General features: G+C 34.6%; 1 protein-coding gene across 5 annotated transcripts in view; it reads left to right on the top strand.

Moving 5' to 3' along the window:
* LOC149801743 (aryl hydrocarbon receptor nuclear translocator homolog) overlaps window positions 1-22,244 on the top strand; it is a 101,304-nt gene that overhangs the window by 66,603 nt on the left and 12,457 nt on the right. For all 5 annotated transcript variants that reach the window (XM_089956063.1, XM_089956062.1, XM_089956059.1 and 2 more), the window contains 7 exons: window positions 1,007-1,036; window positions 1,322-1,516; window positions 5,487-5,661; window positions 8,134-8,240; window positions 9,236-9,386; window positions 10,993-11,383; window positions 16,950-17,019. In XM_089956063.1, coding sequence (XP_089812189.1) covers window positions 1,007-1,036; window positions 1,322-1,516; window positions 5,487-5,661; window positions 8,134-8,240; window positions 9,236-9,386; window positions 10,993-11,383; window positions 16,950-17,019 — 1,119 coding nt within the window. The remainder of the gene's footprint in view (window positions 1-1,006; window positions 1,037-1,321; window positions 1,517-5,486; window positions 5,662-8,133; window positions 8,241-9,235; window positions 9,387-10,992; window positions 11,384-16,949; window positions 17,020-22,244) is intronic.

Here is a 22,244-nt window from a genome sequence, read left to right as displayed (position 1 = left end):
TTGTGAAGTAGTTTAAAAACCAGACCTGATTGATAAAGGAGTTATGTCAAGGTCATTGTTTGCATTTTTATGTTTAATTGAGCCTATGAACATGGTACAAATGTTTATGTACAAATGAATTTTGAGCAGGCTTGTATTTAGTTACATTCTGACAAACAAGATGATGGCACAGTCTAGTTGATTTTATTGTCAAATGTCTCTATTAAGATTTTTAACTATAACAGGCTCGTGCGCATGAAAACACAAGTATGAATGAGTTTTTATTAAACCTAATTTGTGCATATATCTGAAGAATACCTTGAATGATACCATTTCAGTAAATTGGGTTTTTCTTCCAAAATGATAATTCTGTATTTAACCAAACTTTGTATGTGGGCATATCCTGATATTGCCTAAGACAGTTTAGCTCAGTGATCATCCATTATATTAAGTTAAAACTCAGTAGCCCTGACAAAGAACTTTGTACTACATTTACAGCTATCTTGTGAAAATGTTGACTGTAAGAAAATATTTTTGTTTCCAAATTTGGTACGTTGGAGGATTTTATGAGCTACAGATGAGTTAAAAGAATAACGGGAGTGAAGAAACTGACTTTTCATGAATTCCAAGAATTTTTGTCAACCAGCTCAGAATAATTCCCTTTGAAGGACTCTTGTACAATTTTTTCTTGTCCCTTCCTCCTATTTTCTCACCTGCAAATTATAAGCTAGTCATATGTCACTGTTAGAATGGTGTAAGAAGGGATGCTGGTAGGGATTGTATTGTCGGTGTTGCTGTCATTGTTTAGGCCATAAAGTTGAACTGGTTTTTATATTTAGCTCAATTTATCTGAAACTATTGCATACAGACTCCTGATAATTACTTTACAGTCCCTCAGTGATTAAGATTAAATGAGAGGTTGATCCATACAGACAATTAAATGAGATAATGTACAAAAAGTAGAAAAAATATGTATGTATATCTTTGCATAAAGTCTTCCTAAGTGAGTTATTCTATCTATTTTCAGCTGGAACTGTGAAGAAAGAGGGACATCAGTGTAAGTTTCTTCTTAGTTACATCATGCTTGAATAAACCATTTGTTCTTTTTTTAGCCCAGAGGTATTTAAAAATGGCAATAACAAAACCATATTTGCCTTTTTGGAAGTGAGAAGGTACTGGCTCAGAGTTAAATAGTTTTAGATCCATGAAAAGGTTTATATGAAGTAATTGTTTAGTTTCATACTTTATCATTAATTGAAAGTGAAATAAGGGTGGTAATGGGGAAAATGTTATGTACATGAATCATCTGTATAGGAATAATCAAACTTCTTTCTTTCCACAGCTTCAATTCGATTATGTATGGGATCACGACGAGGTTTCATATGTAGGATGAAGATGGGAAATGTGCAAGTGGATCCAATGACAGCAAATCATTCTATACGAATCCGTCAAAGAAACACACTCGGTCCAGCCAGTGATGGCAACCATTATGCTGTTGTCCATGTTACAGGCTATATCAAAAACTGGCCTCCATCAGGTAATATGACAAGATATAACAGCACAAAACTTGTACCAGAATAAGTTTATAATCAGAACTTTTGAAAAATATTTTCCTGCTCGTGAATCATAGGAGAGACTATTATATCACTTTTCTGATGGTACTGTAAATGTTGGTGTAGGTATTACATTTTTGCTTTTAGTCTACTTTCTTTTGATGCTGCTGCCATGTACAGTTCTCAAACATTATGGATGTATTATTATTCATCTTGGGAGGGGTGTACTGTTCATCACCAGGAATTTGATCTATGATTGATGTTCCATTGTTATTGCCTGGTATTTAGAATATGACTCAGAGGAGTTGGCAAGAAAGCATTCTGCTGAATTCTTGTGTCAGGTTGGAACTCTAATAGAGCATTTAATTTCAGTGACACCAATATACTACAAGTATCTTGGCTGAGTGGGGATAATGTTAGTACTAATTTGCCTCACTCCCTGTCTTGGTATTGCTAATGCTTAGTTATTCACCAAAAATTCTTAAAATTCATGGAGAGTGATATAAGAACAAAAGAGAATACAGACATCACAGCTTCAAAGTTCTGTTGCAGTTTTTGAAATGAGGATGTGTGAGTTGAGAATGAGACCTCAGATGTCATGTCCTTTGAGGTTTTTCTATAAAATAATACAAAAATACAGGTTCTCAGATGTCATGTCCTTTGTGAGGTTTTTCTGTAAAATAATACAATAATACATGTCCTCAGATGTCCTGTCCTTTGTGAGGTTTTGCTATAAAATAATACAATAATACAGGTCCTCAGATGTCATGTCCTTTGTGAGGTTTTGCTATAAAATAATACAGGTTTCCCTAGATCCATTGGTGATTTTTAAAGACCTGGAGATACGTGGAAATTCTGTCCATCATTGAGAAAACCATAAGCTTAGCATGACTAGCTGATTGATCACACTAGGCCCTTAAGAGATCCTGTTTAGTCTGTGGCTGAGTCCAAAATAGTGTGTTGCATCTAAGTGGCAACAGCTTGGCCTCTTCTGTGTTCAACTGTCAGAATTCCTTTCCTCAATTGAGACGTGTCTGCTGATTACACATAAAGTGATGTTGGAGTTACTAGATCAAGTGCACTGTATAAATTTGTTTTGATGTTTCTTTGCTAAACATAAGAATGAATTACAAGTAGTTAATTTTACACAATCTACATATTTGTTCATTTTAAATCTTCAATTATAATACATTTTTTATGTAAATGAGTATCTAGTATGGCCCTTATTAGATAATTTGAATTTTTGGTGGAGTTTTGGGGGGAATAAATCTCCATTGTGCATCCACATCAACAGTTATTGATTGCTTTAAAATTTGCATCACAAAATATAGCCCTTGTTGGAAATTGTTCTTTCTGAAAAATGACAGTATGAAATATGTACTTCTTAGCTATTTATGGTAATTGCTTTGTTTATTACTTTGCATTGTTTTGGATGGAAACTTGGTCAGTGCTCTATACCAGATGGCTGGCATAAACGCTTTTCAAGCAATCCATCTGAATGTGATTTAGAAGAACCTTTTTAAAGAACCCTGGCATCTTTTACTTTTAACTTTGTTTTTTTTATAAAGAAAATGTTTGTTTTTAATTTCAAGCCCACATTAGTAGGAAGTGAGACATTGGCAACTTGGCATTACAATTTGTTATGACTTACAGGTTTTAACATAATAGGAAAACTAGAGTGCACTAGATTTAGAGTTTTACATTAAAAAAAGCCTTGTTTCCTTCAGATCAGATCAAGTAGGTGGTAGGATCTATAAGCAGTTGACTTTGTTCTGGAACTGTGTTCTCTTTGCATTGAAATAAAATGCTGAATATTTTTAACAACTGCACTGATTCACTGTGTGGAAATTATGTAATAATTTATATCCTTATACTTTGCCTCTTGGAAATGTTTATTTATTTTCATTCTTCATAACCCTTTGCTTCCCACATAAAATTCTAACCCTGTTACCCATGCCTCCCATATGTCATTCATGACATCACAGTCTGGTTCCCAGTTTTTTAAAATAAACATAAACTGTAAGGCAACATCATCATGAGGAAATTATATTCTTGCCTTGCTGGAAGGACCTCAAAATAAGTTAGCATTTGTTATCATTGCCAGATTTCCGCAAGTTATCATTTGTCAACATTATGTGATGAAAATATACTTTCGAAGCACACATTGCTACGTTTTAAGCACAGCTACTTGTGCTTCAAAACTTAAAACATCATGATGTAAATATCATTATGTATTTAATGAGCATACTTGTTGAAAGCATTCTTTAAAATATTTTAGTGAAAATGTTCACTGCTGTGCAGGCATTATATTCTTTGTAATATTAGTCTGAAGCCACAAGTAAATTGGTTGACCAGCAGATAAGTAAAAATGGCAGACATCGTGGTATCTGTGCAGCACCTTTTCATTAGATTTGCCATATCTGTGATTTCTTAAGCATATATATCAAGAATAATATTGAATTTATAAGAAACATATTATAAACATTCTGTGATTGAATAGTTAGCTGCTAAAAAAATTACAGCCTGTTTTTCCATACTTGGGCATGTGAAAGGTTATTACAAACATATTTTAAAGTGTTTTCTTTTTATTTGTCATTAATGATGTGGTTACAGATAGGTAAATCTATCTAGTCATACATGTGTATATAAGAAAAATAATGCCTAATGATGTTTCATTTCATTGAAGAGCTGATCTTGAGTATAAATATCAACTCTTTGGGAAATCACTTGTTTTCAGACTTTCATGTTGATCTTTAAAAAAATTCCAACTGGAAAATATAAATGGAATAGGTATAGTTCTAAAACTGTTTCATGTAAATTATGTGATGGCCCTGACTGCTGAGGAAATGGACTTGTTTCATTATCTTGCATGTCTGCAAACCAGTTGGGCTGTTCATCATCAGTGTCACTTGAGTCTGATGACATTTCATTGTAGATATACGATCAAAATCCATAATCTTAAATATCATCATTATTGATAAAATCTGGTATTCCGTTGGAACTGAATCCAGATAAATTGTTTTTGCTTCCAGACAAATCAACTGTTGTAATCAACAAATGAGGATGAAATTGACATGACAAAATCAGGAAATTCTCTTTGTAAATGCAAAATTTCACTTCCGGTATCGTATGTGATATGATTTGATTGAAACTTTGCATATTCAAATGAATGGGAGATATTGATAATACATATTCCTAATTTTTTATTTTTATTTTATTTGCCTCACAGTTGTGGCCAATTTTGTGTTTTAAACGCCTTAAAGCTCCGTTATACATAACAATGTATGGAAGAAGACTTGCCATATTTGCCATGCATTCTAAAAATGTGATTTTTAACATAAAGAACATAAAGGCATTATGAACTTATATTATTGATGTAAACTTCAGCATCATATCTGGAAAACATAACACTTATAAGTAGTAACTTACATATGTGAAAAGGCCATAATAGTTCCATCAAATTGAGGTATTACCATCGGCTAACATCACCATTTTGTATGTGGCCTTGAAAAAACCCTCTACATATAATTTGTTGGTTTAATTTAGATTCATATGGTCTAATATACGTCATGAAAACCCAATGTTAATAAAGATGATTTTATTAGTTTTGACCTGCATTTGGTTACCATGCCATGAATCATTTACCTATTCATAGTATACACTGTAAAACATAGAAATGTGTTGATGGGGGCAAAAGTAAAAGCATAGTTATGAGTAGATGGAAGGGGGGCAAAGGTAAAGGCATAGAAAAGCATACCTGGGGAGTAAAGGGTTAATTTTGTGATATTACTTGTATCACACATACCACCTCCTTGATGTGAACTTGCAAAATAGAGCCTCACACAGAATATTTGTGATTTGATGTAAAATTACTGAGTTCAGTATGTTTGGAACTCTAAATCATGTACTACATCCCCGACCCCCACCCAATAATTATTCTGGGTTGATTTACAGGTGTGCAACTTGACCGTAGTGAGGTAGATGAACATGGAGGCAGTCACTGTTGCCTGGTGGGTATTGGGCGACTACAGGTCACCAGTATGCCAAACTGCAGCGACATGATGAGTAATGCAGCTGAATTTATTACAAGGCACAGTGTAGACGGCAAATTCACATTTGTAGACCAAAGGTTTGTGTAACTGTGATTTGAATAATTTATTAAGAAATTTATTCAGAAATTATAGATTAATTTGTGTGTCAAATTGTTGGGTTTAACTTAATCATCCTGGGATCATTCCTTTATTCAATTAAAAGAAAATTTAAAATCAAACAAAAGTTTGATATATGACACAAAATTGTTGTTGTTGTTGTTGTATGGTTTAACGCCATTTTTCAGCACAGGATAGGCTATATATGGCGGCCAGTATTAATGGTGGAGGAAGGACCCGGGGAAAATCCTGGAAAGAACCACCGATCCATGAGAAGCTACTGGCAAGCTTTCTCACATACCCACATTGGCCGAACCTGAGACTTGAACCCATGCAGACAGAGGTGAGATGGCAGTGATTCGTAATGGTGAGTGCTTTAGACCACTCAGCCACTCAGGGCCCCTCGCTAAATTGTAGTTATATTATACAGTATCTTAGGCTGTCGTTTAGTTTATGAATCATTCATCAGTTCTATTTTGTACAAATATTTATCATCCTCAGTTGTTCTTTGATACTCTGTATTCTAGCTTACAAGTACAACTGCAAACTGCACAGACCTAGATAAGACATCGTAATAATTCTCTGGCAGATCTGGGTCTTTGCAGTTTGTTAGGAGTAATCATTAGAGCAAAAAAAACAAAAAGTTTAACAGATTTACATGATTGTGATTGAGCCACTAAAGAATAGACATATTTGAACTTTTTCATTAAAAAGAAACAAAAGTACAGATAAAATGCAGCAATAAATACAAATATGATATGAAAGTTATGTATATTATTTGATGATTGTAATAAAGTTCAGATTTTTATGTAGAGTAATTAAAATAAAGGCAATATAGAAGTAGAATGCAATTGTAATTACATTTCTCAAATTATTTAGCAATGAGGAATCTTGTCCTACAAACTATGTAGGAATTTAATGGTGAAGAATAGTTTGTTAATTAAATAATTTCAAAAATGTGTAATTTATAGTACATGAAGCCATCCAACAGCTAGTAACTTATTTAACTGGCCTGTTTATCAGAGCAATTAACAACAGAAGTTTGATAATTGTCCATAAATAGTAAATGTAGTGCTGTAATGAATAATAATGTGGGGAAAATAATGACCGGGGGGTGGGTGGGATTAATCTGTTCTTGTAGTTATCTGTATTTTGGTAAGTCTGCATACAACTCACTCTCTCTCTTTCTCTCTCTCACACACACACACACACACAACACAAAGAAATCTGAGTGCATTCAGTTCGATCCCCGGCCGAGTCATACCAAAGACTTACAAAAATGGTACTAACAGCTGTCTCGCTTGGCGCTCAGCATTAAGAGGTTAGTGTTAGGACTGGTCGGCCTGATGTCAGGATAATGTGCCTGGGTGGGACATCATGCTACATGTCTGTGGCATGATGCCCCAGTGCTAGACATCACTATAAACTGTCACACTGCGGACATCTTAGCCATGTGACTGAAAAATTGTTAAAGCTACGTTAAAAATCCAAATCACACACACACACACAAACACTGAGTGCATTCACTCATTTAGCCTCCTCCTTTAATCCTTCTCTTTTTGCTATTTGTGGTGGAGCATACCAAATTATGACGATATTCATTAATATTTTGTCCCTTAGTGGGGTTTTTCCCCACATAATTACATAAGTTCTCCACTATCTACCATTAGCAAATTTTGCAAGTAGTTTGCATTGGGGAGCTTAAGGATCAAAAAGGCCAAGTCAGGGTCACAGTGGCTGAAAGAAGGAAAACTGTTTTACACAGTTGCCTGACTTGCATAACAGATGCCTTGAGTAACTTAGTAAATCGCTAACATTTAAGATAGGAAAGATGCCTGTTGGTTTGTTGGTCAAAGGTAATGATGACTTGAACAAGAAATATGTTTTCTGCACAGTATTTTGTGTTTTAACGCCTAGTTTTACATATGTGATTGGCTTGTAGCTTGCATTTGAGACCTGGAAGACTCCTTTTCATTGGGAGTCATAAGGTCAAATGATAGATACACAACTGCTTAAGTACAGTACCACAAAGTTGTTTTGTATTTTGCATCTGAGACAAGAAAGACACTTAATGATTTTAGAATTAAAGGTAAAATATCATGGTCAATAACGAAAATCCTATTGCAGAAACTGGAACCAAATTTTTGGCTGGCTCAAGTTTGAGACCAGAAAGGGACCAGTCGGTCTTGGGGACCATAGATCAAAGATCAAGGTAACTGTGACTGAAAAATATTTATTTTGACAAAAAACTTAGTGCAGTGTCTTTTATCTTGTCCAGACTTTATAAATGGCCTGCCTTTAAATGAAGGAAGAAGCTATTTATAAAACAAGACATTTAGTGTTGCTGAGTGACAGACATAAGTCAGTCAGTTATTATGACTTGGTATCCGAGTGCCTGACAGGTGAGAGTATTTTACATACATGAAAAATAATAATTTTATTTTGTTTTGCAGAGTGACCAACCTTCTTGGGTATCAACCACAAGACCTACTGGGGAAATCAGCATTTGATTTCTACCATCCTGAAGATCAGACGCATATGAAAGATACATTTGAGCAAGGTACAAGTGCTAGGCACTGCTGCAGTCAGCCAAATAGTAAAACAGATTTAATGTAGCTGAAAATATTATTTGGCAACAATCTGTTTCAAATGCAAAACAAAATTGGAAGATATTACAGTTACTTCAGTTTTGTTATTGATTGCACTGACACTGGCTTAGGGGGCAGTGTACATTTTTGCATTTAGCTTCATTAAAACTGTATAATCATGAAAAGTGATGGATACATTTACCTTTAGAAGCACTTTTTTCATTCAGCAATGACATGCTGTAATTAACTTATTTTCATGCACAGTTGAGAACTTGATATATTTGGATTAATCTCAGATTCTGTTGCATGTTTAGTCATAAAGTTGGTCGATACTTTTGTGTACCAATATTCACACCCTTAAAATGCTGTTCACCACGATCTACTTCTGCTAATCTACTGACTATTTTACCTTGATGGATGGACTTGGCAGCAGCATAGCAGGCTAGATACAGCAATTTCCTGAATTCTTGTCCATCAAATAACTGTTAAGCCCAAAATTAAACAGAAAAAGTTAGCTCTGATAAATGTATTTTTTAAAAAAAATGGTAATCTGCGTGTTCCAACAGAACAAAGGCAACTGTGTTCACTATGATCAGTAGAGTTTATGGTATATACCCAGATTGATTTGCCAGCAGATCTGGCTCTTTGCAAGGAATACACAAATAAATGCAGGCATCATGTTTTTGAAACTTTCTAAGGCATAAACTTGAGCTCAGTCTGGAAACATTGACAGACAATAATTTTAATTAAAGCTAGAATTATCACAGGACTTTTATTTTTGTTTCCTAACTTAAGTCTCTTTACTAGACTGATAAAGTTTGATGACATAGATTTATTTTATGTATCGTATCTGATATTGAGGCCCTTGAACTTCTTGCTGAAAATGTTTTGAGAAAACAGGGTTAGTAGGTGTGTTATGAAATTATTTCTACTACATAGTTGTTGATTTTCTCCCATATATTGCCAGTTTTGAAGCTGAAGGGTCAGGTGATGTCCATGATGTACAGATTTAGGGCATCAAACAGGGAGTGGATATGGCTCCGAACCAGTGCTTTTAGTTTCCAGAACCCCTACACAGATGAAGTGGAATACATTGTTTGCACTAATACCTCAGCCAAGTAAGAAATACCTTCAAATAGACATCATCATAATTGTTGTCATCATCATTATCACCATCATCTTTAACATTACAAGTTTTATAACCTTCAGTAAATGCAATGATGAATGCAAAGATCTCTGACTTGCTGCACAGTTTTAGGTCAGCATCACTATTTGTGCCTGTTTTAATTTAATAACATTTGAAGGACTAGGGAGATTGAAATTTTAATAATGTTTGAAAGACTACAGGGATTGAAATTTTAGTAATGTTTGAAGGTATATAGGAATTGAGAATTTAATGTTGCTTGCAGGACTTTATGGATTGAAATTTTAAGGTTTGAAGGACTAAAGGAATTAAATTTTAATAATGTTTGAAGGACTGTATGGGTTGAAATTTTAATGTTTGAAGGACAATATGGATTAAAATTTTAGTGTTTGAAGGACAATATGGATTAAAATTTTAATGTTTGAAGGACTATATGGATTAAAATTTTAATGTTTGAAGGACAATATGGATTTAAATTTTAATAATGTTTGAAGGACAATATGGATTAAAATTTTAATAATGTTTGAAGGACAATATGGATTAAAATTTTAATAATGTCTGAAGGACTGTATGGGTTGAAATTTTATAAATGTTTGAAGGACAATATGGATTAAAATTTTAATAATGTTTGAAGGACAATATGGATTGAAATTTTAATAATGTTTGAAGGACAATATGGATTGAAATTTTAATAATGTTTGAAGGACAATATGGATTAAAATTTTAATAATGTTTGAAGGACTGTATGGGTTGAAATTTTAATAATGTTTGAAGAACTGTATGGATTGAAATTTTAATAATGTTTGACGGACTGCAGGGATTGAAATCAATTTTAGTGGATTTCTTTGTATTGAGGAAATGCAGATCAAGTTTGATATTGATTCTTGATAGTCCAAATTTGGCTGAGTTATGAGCCTTGTTTGAATGAGATGTTTGCTGTGGCTTTATGAACTCTATTTCCACCTAATAACTTTTGAAGGGCTTTCTGAATTGAAAACTAAGGATTTATATTGAATGACCTGGGTTAAGTTAGTTTTTGTTGCATTAAAATTCAACTGAGTTCATCTTTTTTGGAAGTGTGTCATTGTATCACCTATTGAATTTCCAAATTAGTAATTAAAAAATAGAAGTTGTTATGGACGTTTGTTTGTTCAGGATCCATACAAATTGGATTTTCTTGTAATTCTTTAAACATGTGATGGATTTAATGCTAAGTGATTTAATCTTTTTACATTGTGTCTTAAATTAAGATGTCTTTAAACACACCATATTGGCAGGGCCATACGTGTTCCTTAATAAAATTCTGGTTGTAATCCTAAGTGGGTGCAATTGGATGCCCAATGTTTGACACTGTTTTAATCATCATGAATTTGAATTTGGCATTTTAAATTTCCCTTCAAGCTAAAGTATTGTCTATTGTTTTTTAATGCTTAATGTTAAAACATTAATGCTAGATCAAGAGTGAAATTAAGTTGAAATTTGAAAGATATGGAAGTTCACTAATTTCATATAATGAAAATTACAAGCAATATAATGTATATATTTTGTACATTTTTTGGTTACCAATAATCAAATTTCAGAACAGTTCAGCAAGCTTCCTCCAACTCTGGTTCAAATCTCCCAGACCCAGTTGAGCAGAGTGCTGAACCTAATCATGCAACACTAAATTTTGCCCCACCAAGAGTAATGCCAACTCCAGACATGGGTATCCAGGCTACAGCTCAAGGCAAACCAGATTACCGGGATTCCTACCATCCAGAAATGTATTCTGGCCAGACTGGTTTTCCAAGGGGACAGTTGGGAAGACAAGATATGTATACTGGATACAGTGCTCAATCCCCCATGAAGTACCCGACCAATAGTGTAGCCACTACTTTGCCAATGTCACAGACAAGCATGGTTCAACAGAGGCAAAGTCCTGCTCAGGCCAGCAGCTGGGGCTCAGCACAGGGACACTATTCTCAGAGTCAGGTCAGGATTTGAAAAGATTTATACATCTGCTGTTCCAAAAACCAGACACTATTGAAACAAACAATGTGTGCTCATTTGTAGAGGTAGCCAGTACAGAGAGTTTGTATCAGAATTAGAATGACGTTGTTGGGACTAAATTATGTGGACAGTATAGCAGAGGAAGCAAAGATTTCACTGTATATGTTTATGTAAAATCAGTACTGATATTCAGCCAGAGTGCTGTTTTTGTCTCAGGACAAAAATATGCCACAAATAATGTGTTTAAAATTTATTAGCATGAATTTTCCTGATTAAATTTGAGAAATGTTAGGTTAATTGCATTTAACGAACATTGAATATAGATTCAATGGTAGGAAATAAATAACCCAAAATTTTTTATACACAAGAAACATGATTCTGTTTCATATATTAAAACTAACAATTTAGATTTGGCTGCAAGATCTTTGTCATTGGCAGGGCAGGCATAAGCTATGTGCATGTAAATGTAGTTGTTTTTCGAGGGGCACCGAATTCGAGAAGAAAAGGGCTGCAAAAATCAGACAAGGGAGCTAAAATGAAACAAAACTTTTGTTTTTTCTTCACATGGAAAATTTTTTTTATTTGGTCATAACTTCAGTTTCTTCCAAGCTTTCTTATCAGTAAATATTTTAATGGGGGAGGGGGCATAAAATGTGTTTCGCACATTATTGCCTCATGCTGGCCATGGTCATTAGACAATATGCTTATTCAGAACTTTTCTTATAAACCTAATCTTTATGTTGCCAGTTTTTTATCCAGACATGTCAGTATAAGTATCTTGTTTTAAAATCATATCTTTTTATAAACCCTCTTGTGCGTTCAATGATGTAGAAAAAATAGGCTCTCTTTATCCTCCATGCATGTCATCATATGAGGCCACTATAACCTTTCTGCTGTGAATGATGTTGATGCTGAGAAGGTTTGGATGTTTTGAAAAGAGTGCAGTTTATATAAAAATATTTGATATTGAATTTTAAAGATTTTACCCACTTTTAGTTCTATCTTTATTTTATGTGCCTTTTTTTAATAATTAAACTTTACTCTGTATTATTTAGCCAGGATTGTGTTGCTGTACCATGCATGAATGCATCCATACACCCATCCTTCCATTCATCCATCCATCCACCCATCCATCCATCCATCCATCCATCTATACATACATACATAAACACACACACACATACACACATACATACATGCATGCATACATACATACATACATACATAGCTGCCAACCCTCACGAATTTGGCATGAATTTCATGACTTTTCCAGCGATTCATGCCACAAGCCAAAAATTCACGAATTCTCCAATTCTCAATTATTTTAAATCTTTAATAAAATAACCAACTTCCCGTTAAGCGCTAGTCATGATATTAGCAGTTGCCGAAACAGTCCAGTACTGCTGGTCGCGATATTAGTAGATCTACAGTCGATTCATACAGTTGGCCCAGTAGCAAGCATTTTAGCCTATTTTAATCTGTGTGTATAAGAGTAGTTTTACAAATGCTTTTGAGAGAAACTGGGGCCTAACCGGAATTTTGCTCCGCACATGCATCATCAACACTGATTTGAGTTATCGTTCAGCATCGCATATACAATCTTGAAAATGTCTTCACCACCAAAGAAAAAGAAATGTATTGCTCAAAAAGTGAAGTTTAATTTGGAATATATCAAAAATTGGCTGTGCATTCTGCCATTAAACATTGATATTCATCATGCTTTTTGCACTCTGTGTGCCATCGCAGAGATGATGTGAGGTAGTAAATCGGTTGCAAAAAAAACACGAAGAAGTTGGGAAAATTAAGAATTTGCAAATTTTAGCTCTGGAATATTTTAAGCCATCGGCGGAAGACCTGCAAGCTACCAACGCTGAAGCATTATTTGTGAGTTTTCTTGTCAAACACAATCTACCTTTATCAGTTGGAGACCATACTAAACATTTGTTCTGACAAATGTTCCTGGACTCAAAAATCGCTTCCAAATTTTCCTATGGAAGAACCAAAAGTGCTACAGCTCCTGTGCATTCCTCTCAGCAGCAGTGACAGCAAAAGAGTATTTTCTCTAGTGAGGAAAAATAAGACAGACTTTACGGCCTCCTTAGCTGCAGAAAATTGGCAGCAATTTTAGTCACCATGATCAACCAGCGGGCAAGAAGTCTGAACTGTTTAGAAAACAAATTTATGATCAAGCAGTTGAGGAAGTTCAAGTCTGCTACAGTATCATGTCTTGATAAATAAATATTTCTGCATATATGTAGTGTTTTAGTTTTATATTGCGATCATGATATAGTGTAGTATTGATGGTCAGAGTGGATGGAGTTATTGTCATGGTATTTTTGGTTTCGTATTTTTCACTAATTCATGTCCAAATTCACGACTTTTATCCCTATTTTCACTAATTGTGGGCCTGGAAGGTTGGCAGCTATGATACATACATGTGAAATTCTTTCAAATAAATTTAACATTGACTTAAAGAACAGATTGCTTAAGTCATAGATTTAATGCAGTGGGTCTGTTAAGAAGGTCAAAATTTAAATGTGATTTAATGTTTTGATCTCAGAGGTAATGCATTTTATGTTAATGAAAGTTGAACTAGGTGTAGATTGATGATAGTTCAAGTAATCACAGCCAATCATTATTTGTTCCAGTAAAATCTACATGGGACCCAGGAAAGGTACTTTTAAAATAGAATAGTCACCCATAGATGCATTTAGAATTTTGTATTGTTTTCAGATGAACTCTGGGGTAATCTAAGTACCCTAGCCTTTAAGTTTTAAAAAGTACCTTCCATGGGTACCATGTATGTTTAAATGGAATAGCTCATTGTATCTTCTTACAATTCCCTTCACTATATCAGACTTCAATCAAGATGTGCTATTTGCAGTTGAGAAATCGTCAGGTTTAATCTCTTCAAGGTTTTGCCATTTCTTTGGCCATCCATGTATCCATGATACACACTTTTATTTCTGGAGCAAAATTCTGGTGAAACATTTTATGCTTATTAGATTTCTGATCAAGATGTGCCTTTTGCTTTTTGGAATTCTTCTGTTTCATTATTTGTAATGTTTTTGGCACTAATCATTGACCAGAGAAGTCTTTTGTCAGCCGTCCATTGGTCGGTTAGCACAATATTGCTATCACTACTCCTATTATACTACCTGGAGGATTGCTCTGAAACTTGACTGCCACATTCATCCCAAGATCTGATTGGTCATAAATAAAAATTATACCACTTTGACTTTCAGTATGGCTTCACAATGAACATCTTGTTATCACTACTCCTTTTGGTCATATCAATATGGGGTTTTCACTAAAATACCCCGTATGATTTTGGCATGGTCCTAAATGAAAATAGTGCCAGTCTAACATACATTATGGCCATCATTATTGCCCTCTTGAAAAATCTTGTTGCTTCTGCTACAGAATGGAAAGACAAATTGACATAAGAGTTTTCACCAGAAGACTTCTTGTGGTGTCTATTTGGTTCCAAATTAAAGTGGTGGTGAAATGACCATGGTGGTCATCTTGAAACTCTAGTTATTGCTACTCATTCTTAATGGATGGTCAAATGGACATGAGGTTTTCACCAAAAGACTTTTTGTGTCAAGTTATTCCCAAATGAAAATGGTGCCAGTATGACATTTAATATGGCCATCATACCAGCTAACTTTAAAATCTTGTTATCGCTACTCTACCAGAACAGAAATTGATATCAACAGATTTTCACAAAAAGACTTCTTATGATATTTAGCTGGTCCTAAATGAAGTTGATGCCAATCTGACCTAACATATGGCAACCATGGCAGCCATCTAAGAAAATCTTCCCACTACTCCGTTCTGAAATTGAAATGGGGTTTTCACCAAAAGACGTTTAATCTAGTTGGTCCTAAATGAAAATGATGCTGATCTGGCTTGAAGTGACACCATAACAGCCCTCTTGAAAATCTTGTTGCTACTTCACCTTCTTATATCATGTTGGTTCTAAATGAAAATGATGATAATCTGACCTTATGTAAGGGGTTCATAATGAAAATGATGATAATCTGACCTTATGTAAGGGGTTCATAATGAAAATGATGATAATCTGACCTTATGTAAGGGGTTCATAATGAAAATGATGATAATCTGACCTTATGTAAGGGGTTCATAATGAAAATGATGATAATCTGACCTTATGGAAGGGGTTCATAATGAAAATGATGATAATCTGACCTTATGGAAGGGGTTCATAATGAAAATGATGATAATCTGACCTTATGTAAGGGGTTCATAATGAAAATGATGATAATCTGACCTTATGTAAGGGGTTCATAATGAAAATGATGATAATCTGACCTTATGTAAGGGGTTCATAATGAAAATGATGATAATCTGACCTTATGTAAGGGGTTCATAATGAAAATGATGATAATCTGACCTTATGTAAGGGGTTCATAATGAAAATGATGATAATCTGACCTTATGTAAGGGGTTCATAATGAAAATGATGATAATCTGACCTTATGGAAGGGGTTCATAATGAAAATGATGATAATCTGACCTTATGGAAGGGGTTCATAATGAAAATGATGATAATCTGACCTTATGTAAGGGGTTCATAATGAAAATGATGATAATCTGACCTTATGTAAGGGGTTCATAATGAAAATGATGATAATCTGACCTTATGTAAGGGGTTCATAATGAAAATGATGATAATCTGACCTTATGTAAGGGGTTCATAATGAAAATGATGATAATCTGACTTTATGTAAGGGGTTCATAATGAAAATGATGATAATCTGACCTTATGTAAGGGGTTCATAATGAAAATGATGATAATCTGACCTTATGTTAAGGTCATCATGGTGACCATCTTGACAATTATGCTATATTTTTTCTCTGCATGAATGTATGGCCCTATTAACAAAGGGTTTCATGATACAACTTCTTATGTTAGTCATAAACAAAAATGGTATAAATCTGATGTCCAATATTGGCACCACTGTTGTCAGTTTGAAATCTTGTTATTGCCCAAGAATATGAGAACTCAACACTGCAATGTTCATCACTAAGCAGTTTAAAAGAAAGATGGGTCTTTTCTCTGGTTCCTTGGATATATTTTCAGGCAGTTAAGAATCAGTCACTTCAAGATTCTCTCATTTTTTGTTTCATCTTTCCATCTATTCATCTGTTATTCACACTTTCATTTCAGGAGCATACTCCCAAATTGTGTGACATTTTTTTTACATCTGTCTGCCCATCAATCTATCCATCTTGCATAATTTTGTTTCTTGAGGAAAAAATAAGTTGAACTAGTTCACATACACATAGTGTATCACTTTTATACATTGTATATGTTATCAATATGCACGTTCTGAAAATAGGAAATATTTGACAGTCTTGCTGTCTCCTAGCAAATGTTTGGCAAGGTAGGGGATGTAAACAACTCCATCTTTTTATTTTTATTGTAACAAGTTGTCTTCATGGGTTGTATAGATTTTTCTGAGTTATTCAGTGTCTTTCTTCTGATTAGCAGTGACTTAACATTTTATTTTATATTTAACAGGGAGGTGATTATGCGGGCACTGCACCAGGAGCAGTATACAGTCAAATCAGTCCTGCAGGGACTTCACCAAGTAAGAATAGTAAACTTCCAATACCGTATATACTCGCTTATAAGTTGAGTCAAACTGCAAACAACAAAAGATCCTGATCTGCCATAGTATAATGCACCTGCAGATCAGGTCTATTTTGTTTGTTCTACTGATTACTCCTAACAAACTGCACAGACACAGATCTTCTGGCACATTATGTCATGGCAGAGCTGGGTCTGTGCATTTTGCAGTTGTATTTTTTTAAGCGAGTGTATACAGTATTGTGCATTAGAAATTTTTACAAGCTTAGTTTGATTTAGCACTTTTGGCTATTTGGTTTTTTTTGTGTAGTTTTTTTCTTTTTCAAAATGACTTGTCTCATTTTATTTCTGGCTTTATAATAGTCTCTAAATCTGCCCTTGTGTCAACTTTCCATGTAAGAGCTGTTCCAGTAAAACATATATCCCCCCTGGGGACAGCACTTCAAAAAAACTTCTGTAGGAGGTTGTGTTTCAAACTATTTTGATTCTGACAGTGGAAGGTTGGTTAGGAAAATCACTTCTGTTGTGGGTTGTGCTAACAAAATGAGAAATCGCTGGTGGGTTTGTCAGAAAGAAGAAAGAAACAAAAAACAAATATATATTTAAAATCGCATCACCCCCCCCAGCGGTCTAACATGAATAAAACATTGGGTCAGAAAATGATGCCAGTACACGCGAGTGCATGTACTTTGTATGAATTCGCGTACTTTTAAAGCAGTGATATGAGTTCAGCAAATTACGTCAACGCCGCAGATATAAAAAATGTGCTTTGTGCAGTATGCAATTTTTATTAAACTTTTAACTTTAACTTTAAAAGTGCATTTCACGATGTAATTCGCGCTGCCGCAGCTGTCTCACAATGCTTGATGCAACATCCAGATATCTGGATACTTCGGTTCGACATGAATGGCTGTTAAGCGAAATTTGATTCGTTCACTGGCCCTGGAACAGGCATTTTATGGAGTTTTAGCCTTACTTTCAACGTGGAAGTTTTACAAATGCATGTTTCCAATAAGAGCCATACAGGAAACCAAAATGGTTGAATCACAACACGGTTTGTCTTCAGACTTTTTCAGTCGGCAAATACTGGCTGGTGATAGCTATGATGACAATGAATTTCATGTATATTGATCTGTTGGACATTGGAAAAATGTCACTGGAAATACCAGTGTGTGATTTTGAGCCCAAAATTGATGTTGAGTGCGAGTCCGATGTACGTGTTTGATGATCAATAAGCCGGTTATATTTATTAAATATATCCATGTCTAAACAAGCAGACTGTGGGAATGTTGGACTTAAAACCCTAATACAGCATTATGGAAGAAACAAATCTGGCATAAGAGGCAGCTAAACACTGATTCAAGGAAGTGAATCTTTGGCAGGGTTCATGTTAGTGAAAACTGACAGAGGTCTCGGAAACGCTTATAATCATGCATATTTGGATGCCAATTTTTTTTATTTAGGCGGGCGGTAAAATTCAAATACTTGCCAGCACTGCTTCAGTCACCTGCATAGTGGGAAAATGTGTTGATCAGTTAGCTGTGATGATATTTACAATGACAGAATTTAGTGGTTGAAAGCCCCCCCCCCCCCTCGTCACCATTATAAGAGTACATCAGAAGAACATGCTGCAATAGCTAAGTGGCGAGATCAAAGGCTTTGACTGGCAGCTGGGTGGGAAAATCTACTGATATTTACAGTACTTGAATTCAGAAGTAGAAATACCCAGAGATGTACATGTGGTCATTTATAACAGTACATCAAGTAAACAACTTTAGCTTTCATTCTTGTGTTTATTTCTGAGTGTAATGGAATAAGCAGTGCATGTGACCTCGGAATCATGACATGTTGAGGCATAGACTTGAATGAGTATTTTGGGGTTCAACGGCAAACTGACGAAGATTGTGAGATTCAGGAGAGGGCTAAAGTTGCTAGAACTGATAGTTTGAAAGGGACATTAGCTAAGTGTATGAAAGTGTGTGATGCCTAGCTTAGTGCTTTGAATAAGACCTTCCTTGGATCAAAAAAATTCAGACTCACTCTGATGGACAAGCAAGAGCTATGTCAGTGTTATAAAGAATGAAGAAATTAAACTCTATGGCAACCAATAGTTACTATAATTGGCATAGTTTTCTGAGAGGGGACTGCAACTTTTCCTGATGGGACTCATATTTTTACCAAAATGGGAGCCATGGACTCTTAGTTTTAAAATCCTAACGAGACCTCTGGTTCAAAACTTTTCTTTCTGGGACAGAGATATCCAAGAGAGAATACCCATGGGGCCATACATGTGAGATGTTGAAAAATGCACAACTATAAAGAACAGTAACTTGTTCAAGCTAGTTAAGCATATGCGTTTCAGACAGCAAGCAATGAAAGGAGTTCACCGCACAGAATAATATTTGTACACCGAGGAGGAGGATCATATTAAATTCAGAAACAATTAACAGATTAATGCTCATAAGGAACATCAGAGAATCCCCATACAACATAATTAAGTGTGTGAGGATCTCAAGTTGGCAGAACCACTGAGCAACAAAAGAATAAAAAGACAAACTTTGTATCATATGCAGATGTATGACCAAATAATGTACATGCTCTCTGTGTGCAAAAATTAAATGACATTAAACATAAGAGACTGACTGATCTGTGTAAACTCAAAGCAAGATGGATAAAATTTGAACTGTTTATGTTCGGTTCTTCCATATATATAGATCATGGTGGTATTTTCTGCAGACCTTTTGGCACTTAGTTCCAAGCCATTATTTGGTATTTCTATTGCAAAATGGATAACTAAAAAAGTATATTATCTAGTACAGTACATTTTTAAGCAGTATCATTAACTGATGATGAAATTGATGAAAAAATACTTGATGTCATTCTGATATATGGATTCTTTACTACACTACTAATCTGTTCATCCTCATTCTTTTTTTTTTTTTACCATCTCCTTTAGTCTTACTGGTACCAGTGCTTTTAATAAAATTGTAGCTTCTATTTTCTTGCAATCTAAATATTTATAATGGTGTGTTATTGTCAAAAGGTAAAATGTGCTTAGTGTTGTAAAATCTAAAACTATTAATTAGCAAGGGACTAAAGTAAAAAGTGGACAGAAATTATTGCCATATTACAGTGCTGTTAGAAACAACAGAATAGTTGTACAAGATGTATTTTGCACAAAGTTGTAGAATTAGCGCTCGTATTGTCACCACATATTCTACTTAAATAATTATATCATTATTTCTGTATGTTCCTATCAGTATTTTCCCAGTGGTAGTAATTTTCTGATCTGATGTTCATTTCTTGTGCAGTTTTTACACATCAAGAATTCTCACCGTATCATTAAAAAACAATGTAATCTGCACCAAATTGAGTTGTTTGAGAAGAAATTAATTTTTTTAACCCAAAAATCACTGAAGCTATGAGTTCTTGCATTAAAGTCTCACATTAAATAACATTTGAAGTAGCCACGATAGTAGTTTAGGATGCAACTGTACCAATTTCACCTTTGGTATATCCAAATCTTGAATGTGATGGAGGAACATAGCTCCAAAATAAACACATCAATATTAGAACCTGTTCATTGACTATGAATCAACTATCCGAGTCCAACTGAATTGCTAGAAATTTTTTAATTCTTTTGACAACATCATAATTAGCTGTCAAATATGGAGTAAGCCTATAGTCTTTATACCATCCGAACCAAGACCCCACCACAACCACGTGACCATGCCCAATGACGTCACAGTAATAATTGCTATACAACTAGAGATGACATCTCTTTGAGAATTTTGATTTCAGTAGAGCTGTAACAGAGTGGAACAGTAAGAAAGAGTAACAGATATATAAGTGTTAGGGAGATATTTCACAATGGCTATTCCCACCACCACAACTTCCTCATTGGAGATCACACACACACACACACAAAACTTGGAGTACATCCTGAAATCCTGGCAGCATCCCTGCAGAGGAGATAACTTGACTATTCAATTTTATTGGTCTCTGGTTATCCCATGGTATTACTGTTACTTGAACATTATCTTACAGTGTGTCCATTCAGCATGGTCGAAAAAGGCTTACAACCATTGAGTTGTTCAAAGACTCCCATTACTACAGATGTGAAAGAATGAGAACCATACTATAAATCAGTGAAGATAAAATAGAGTATATATGTATTTGGCTGTCCCTGATTGGTTGATAATGAAAGTAAGATTTTAGTAAAAACAATCTTTTGAGAGCTTGTCCTACTTGTAACTGAAAAAAAGTGAGGGACATTGTTTTATTGACATAATTTCCATCCCTTTACAGACCCGAGTTTGGACGGCTCATTACTGAAATCAGCAGCTGACTCTTTGGTGCAGTATTGAAAGCACACATTTCAAATTTGTATAGATCCAGAAAATGGTGCGGCTGTTATGGGTTTATTTTTTCTTCACAAAAGCTGTCGTATAGATGTGTCTATACTGATATAAATTTGAACATGAGCACTCAAAATTTTAAGTTACTAAATTTTAATATTGTGGTGTTTGCACAAATTTACAGTGGGAACTGAATTAGTGCAGAGTCCTGAACTCTTGAGTTTTGTGCAGAAATATGGAATCCAAGCACTGCCAGAATATATCCAGAAATGTAGAGGTTTTTAATCTTGGATTTAGTCTCCCCATTGTGTTTCATACTGATATGCATATTCACAGAACATTTGTATAGTAGTAGGAAAAGTAAGTGAGAAATTTAGATACATATCATAAACAGGACAAACAGTATGTGGGGGGAGAAGATCATTAGAACAGGCTGGAATGGAGAAGTATAATGAAAACAATAATGAGTTGAAGTGTGCCTCCTTTTTTTATGTGTGCAACATTATTTTCTTAGCTTCAGTAAGAAATTTCATCAAAAAGAAGACAATAAAGGGTGTACAGTTAACTAAACCAATATGAATTTAGCTACTTAAAAGCTGTATCAAATTGATTTTAACCTTCTGGTCTGTTTCTGTCCATTCTGGTGATATGTCCACTGAATCAGTATGGTTGGAAAAAATATTTGGCAAATTTAAAAAATTAAAAATCTTTTGGCAGATTATGATTATACCCTCCTTCTGCCTGAGAGATGTGAATAATTTTATTTCTTGGTTTGTTGATTGTGGTTGTTGCTCAGTTCAAATGCATCATTGAAAAACACTGATGCATTCTCATACTTCGTTTCAAATATTTATTACAGATGCATATC

This window comes from Sinohyriopsis cumingii, chromosome 4, assembly GCF_028554795.1.
Source record: "Sinohyriopsis cumingii isolate HCF-2022 chromosome 4, ASM2855479v2, whole genome shotgun sequence".
In the NCBI taxonomy this organism is placed as follows: domain Eukaryota; kingdom Metazoa; phylum Mollusca; class Bivalvia; order Unionida; family Unionidae; genus Sinohyriopsis; species Sinohyriopsis cumingii.
The sequence above is the reverse complement of the archived record's forward strand: the minus strand, read 5'-3'. Positions and strand labels throughout refer to the sequence as shown.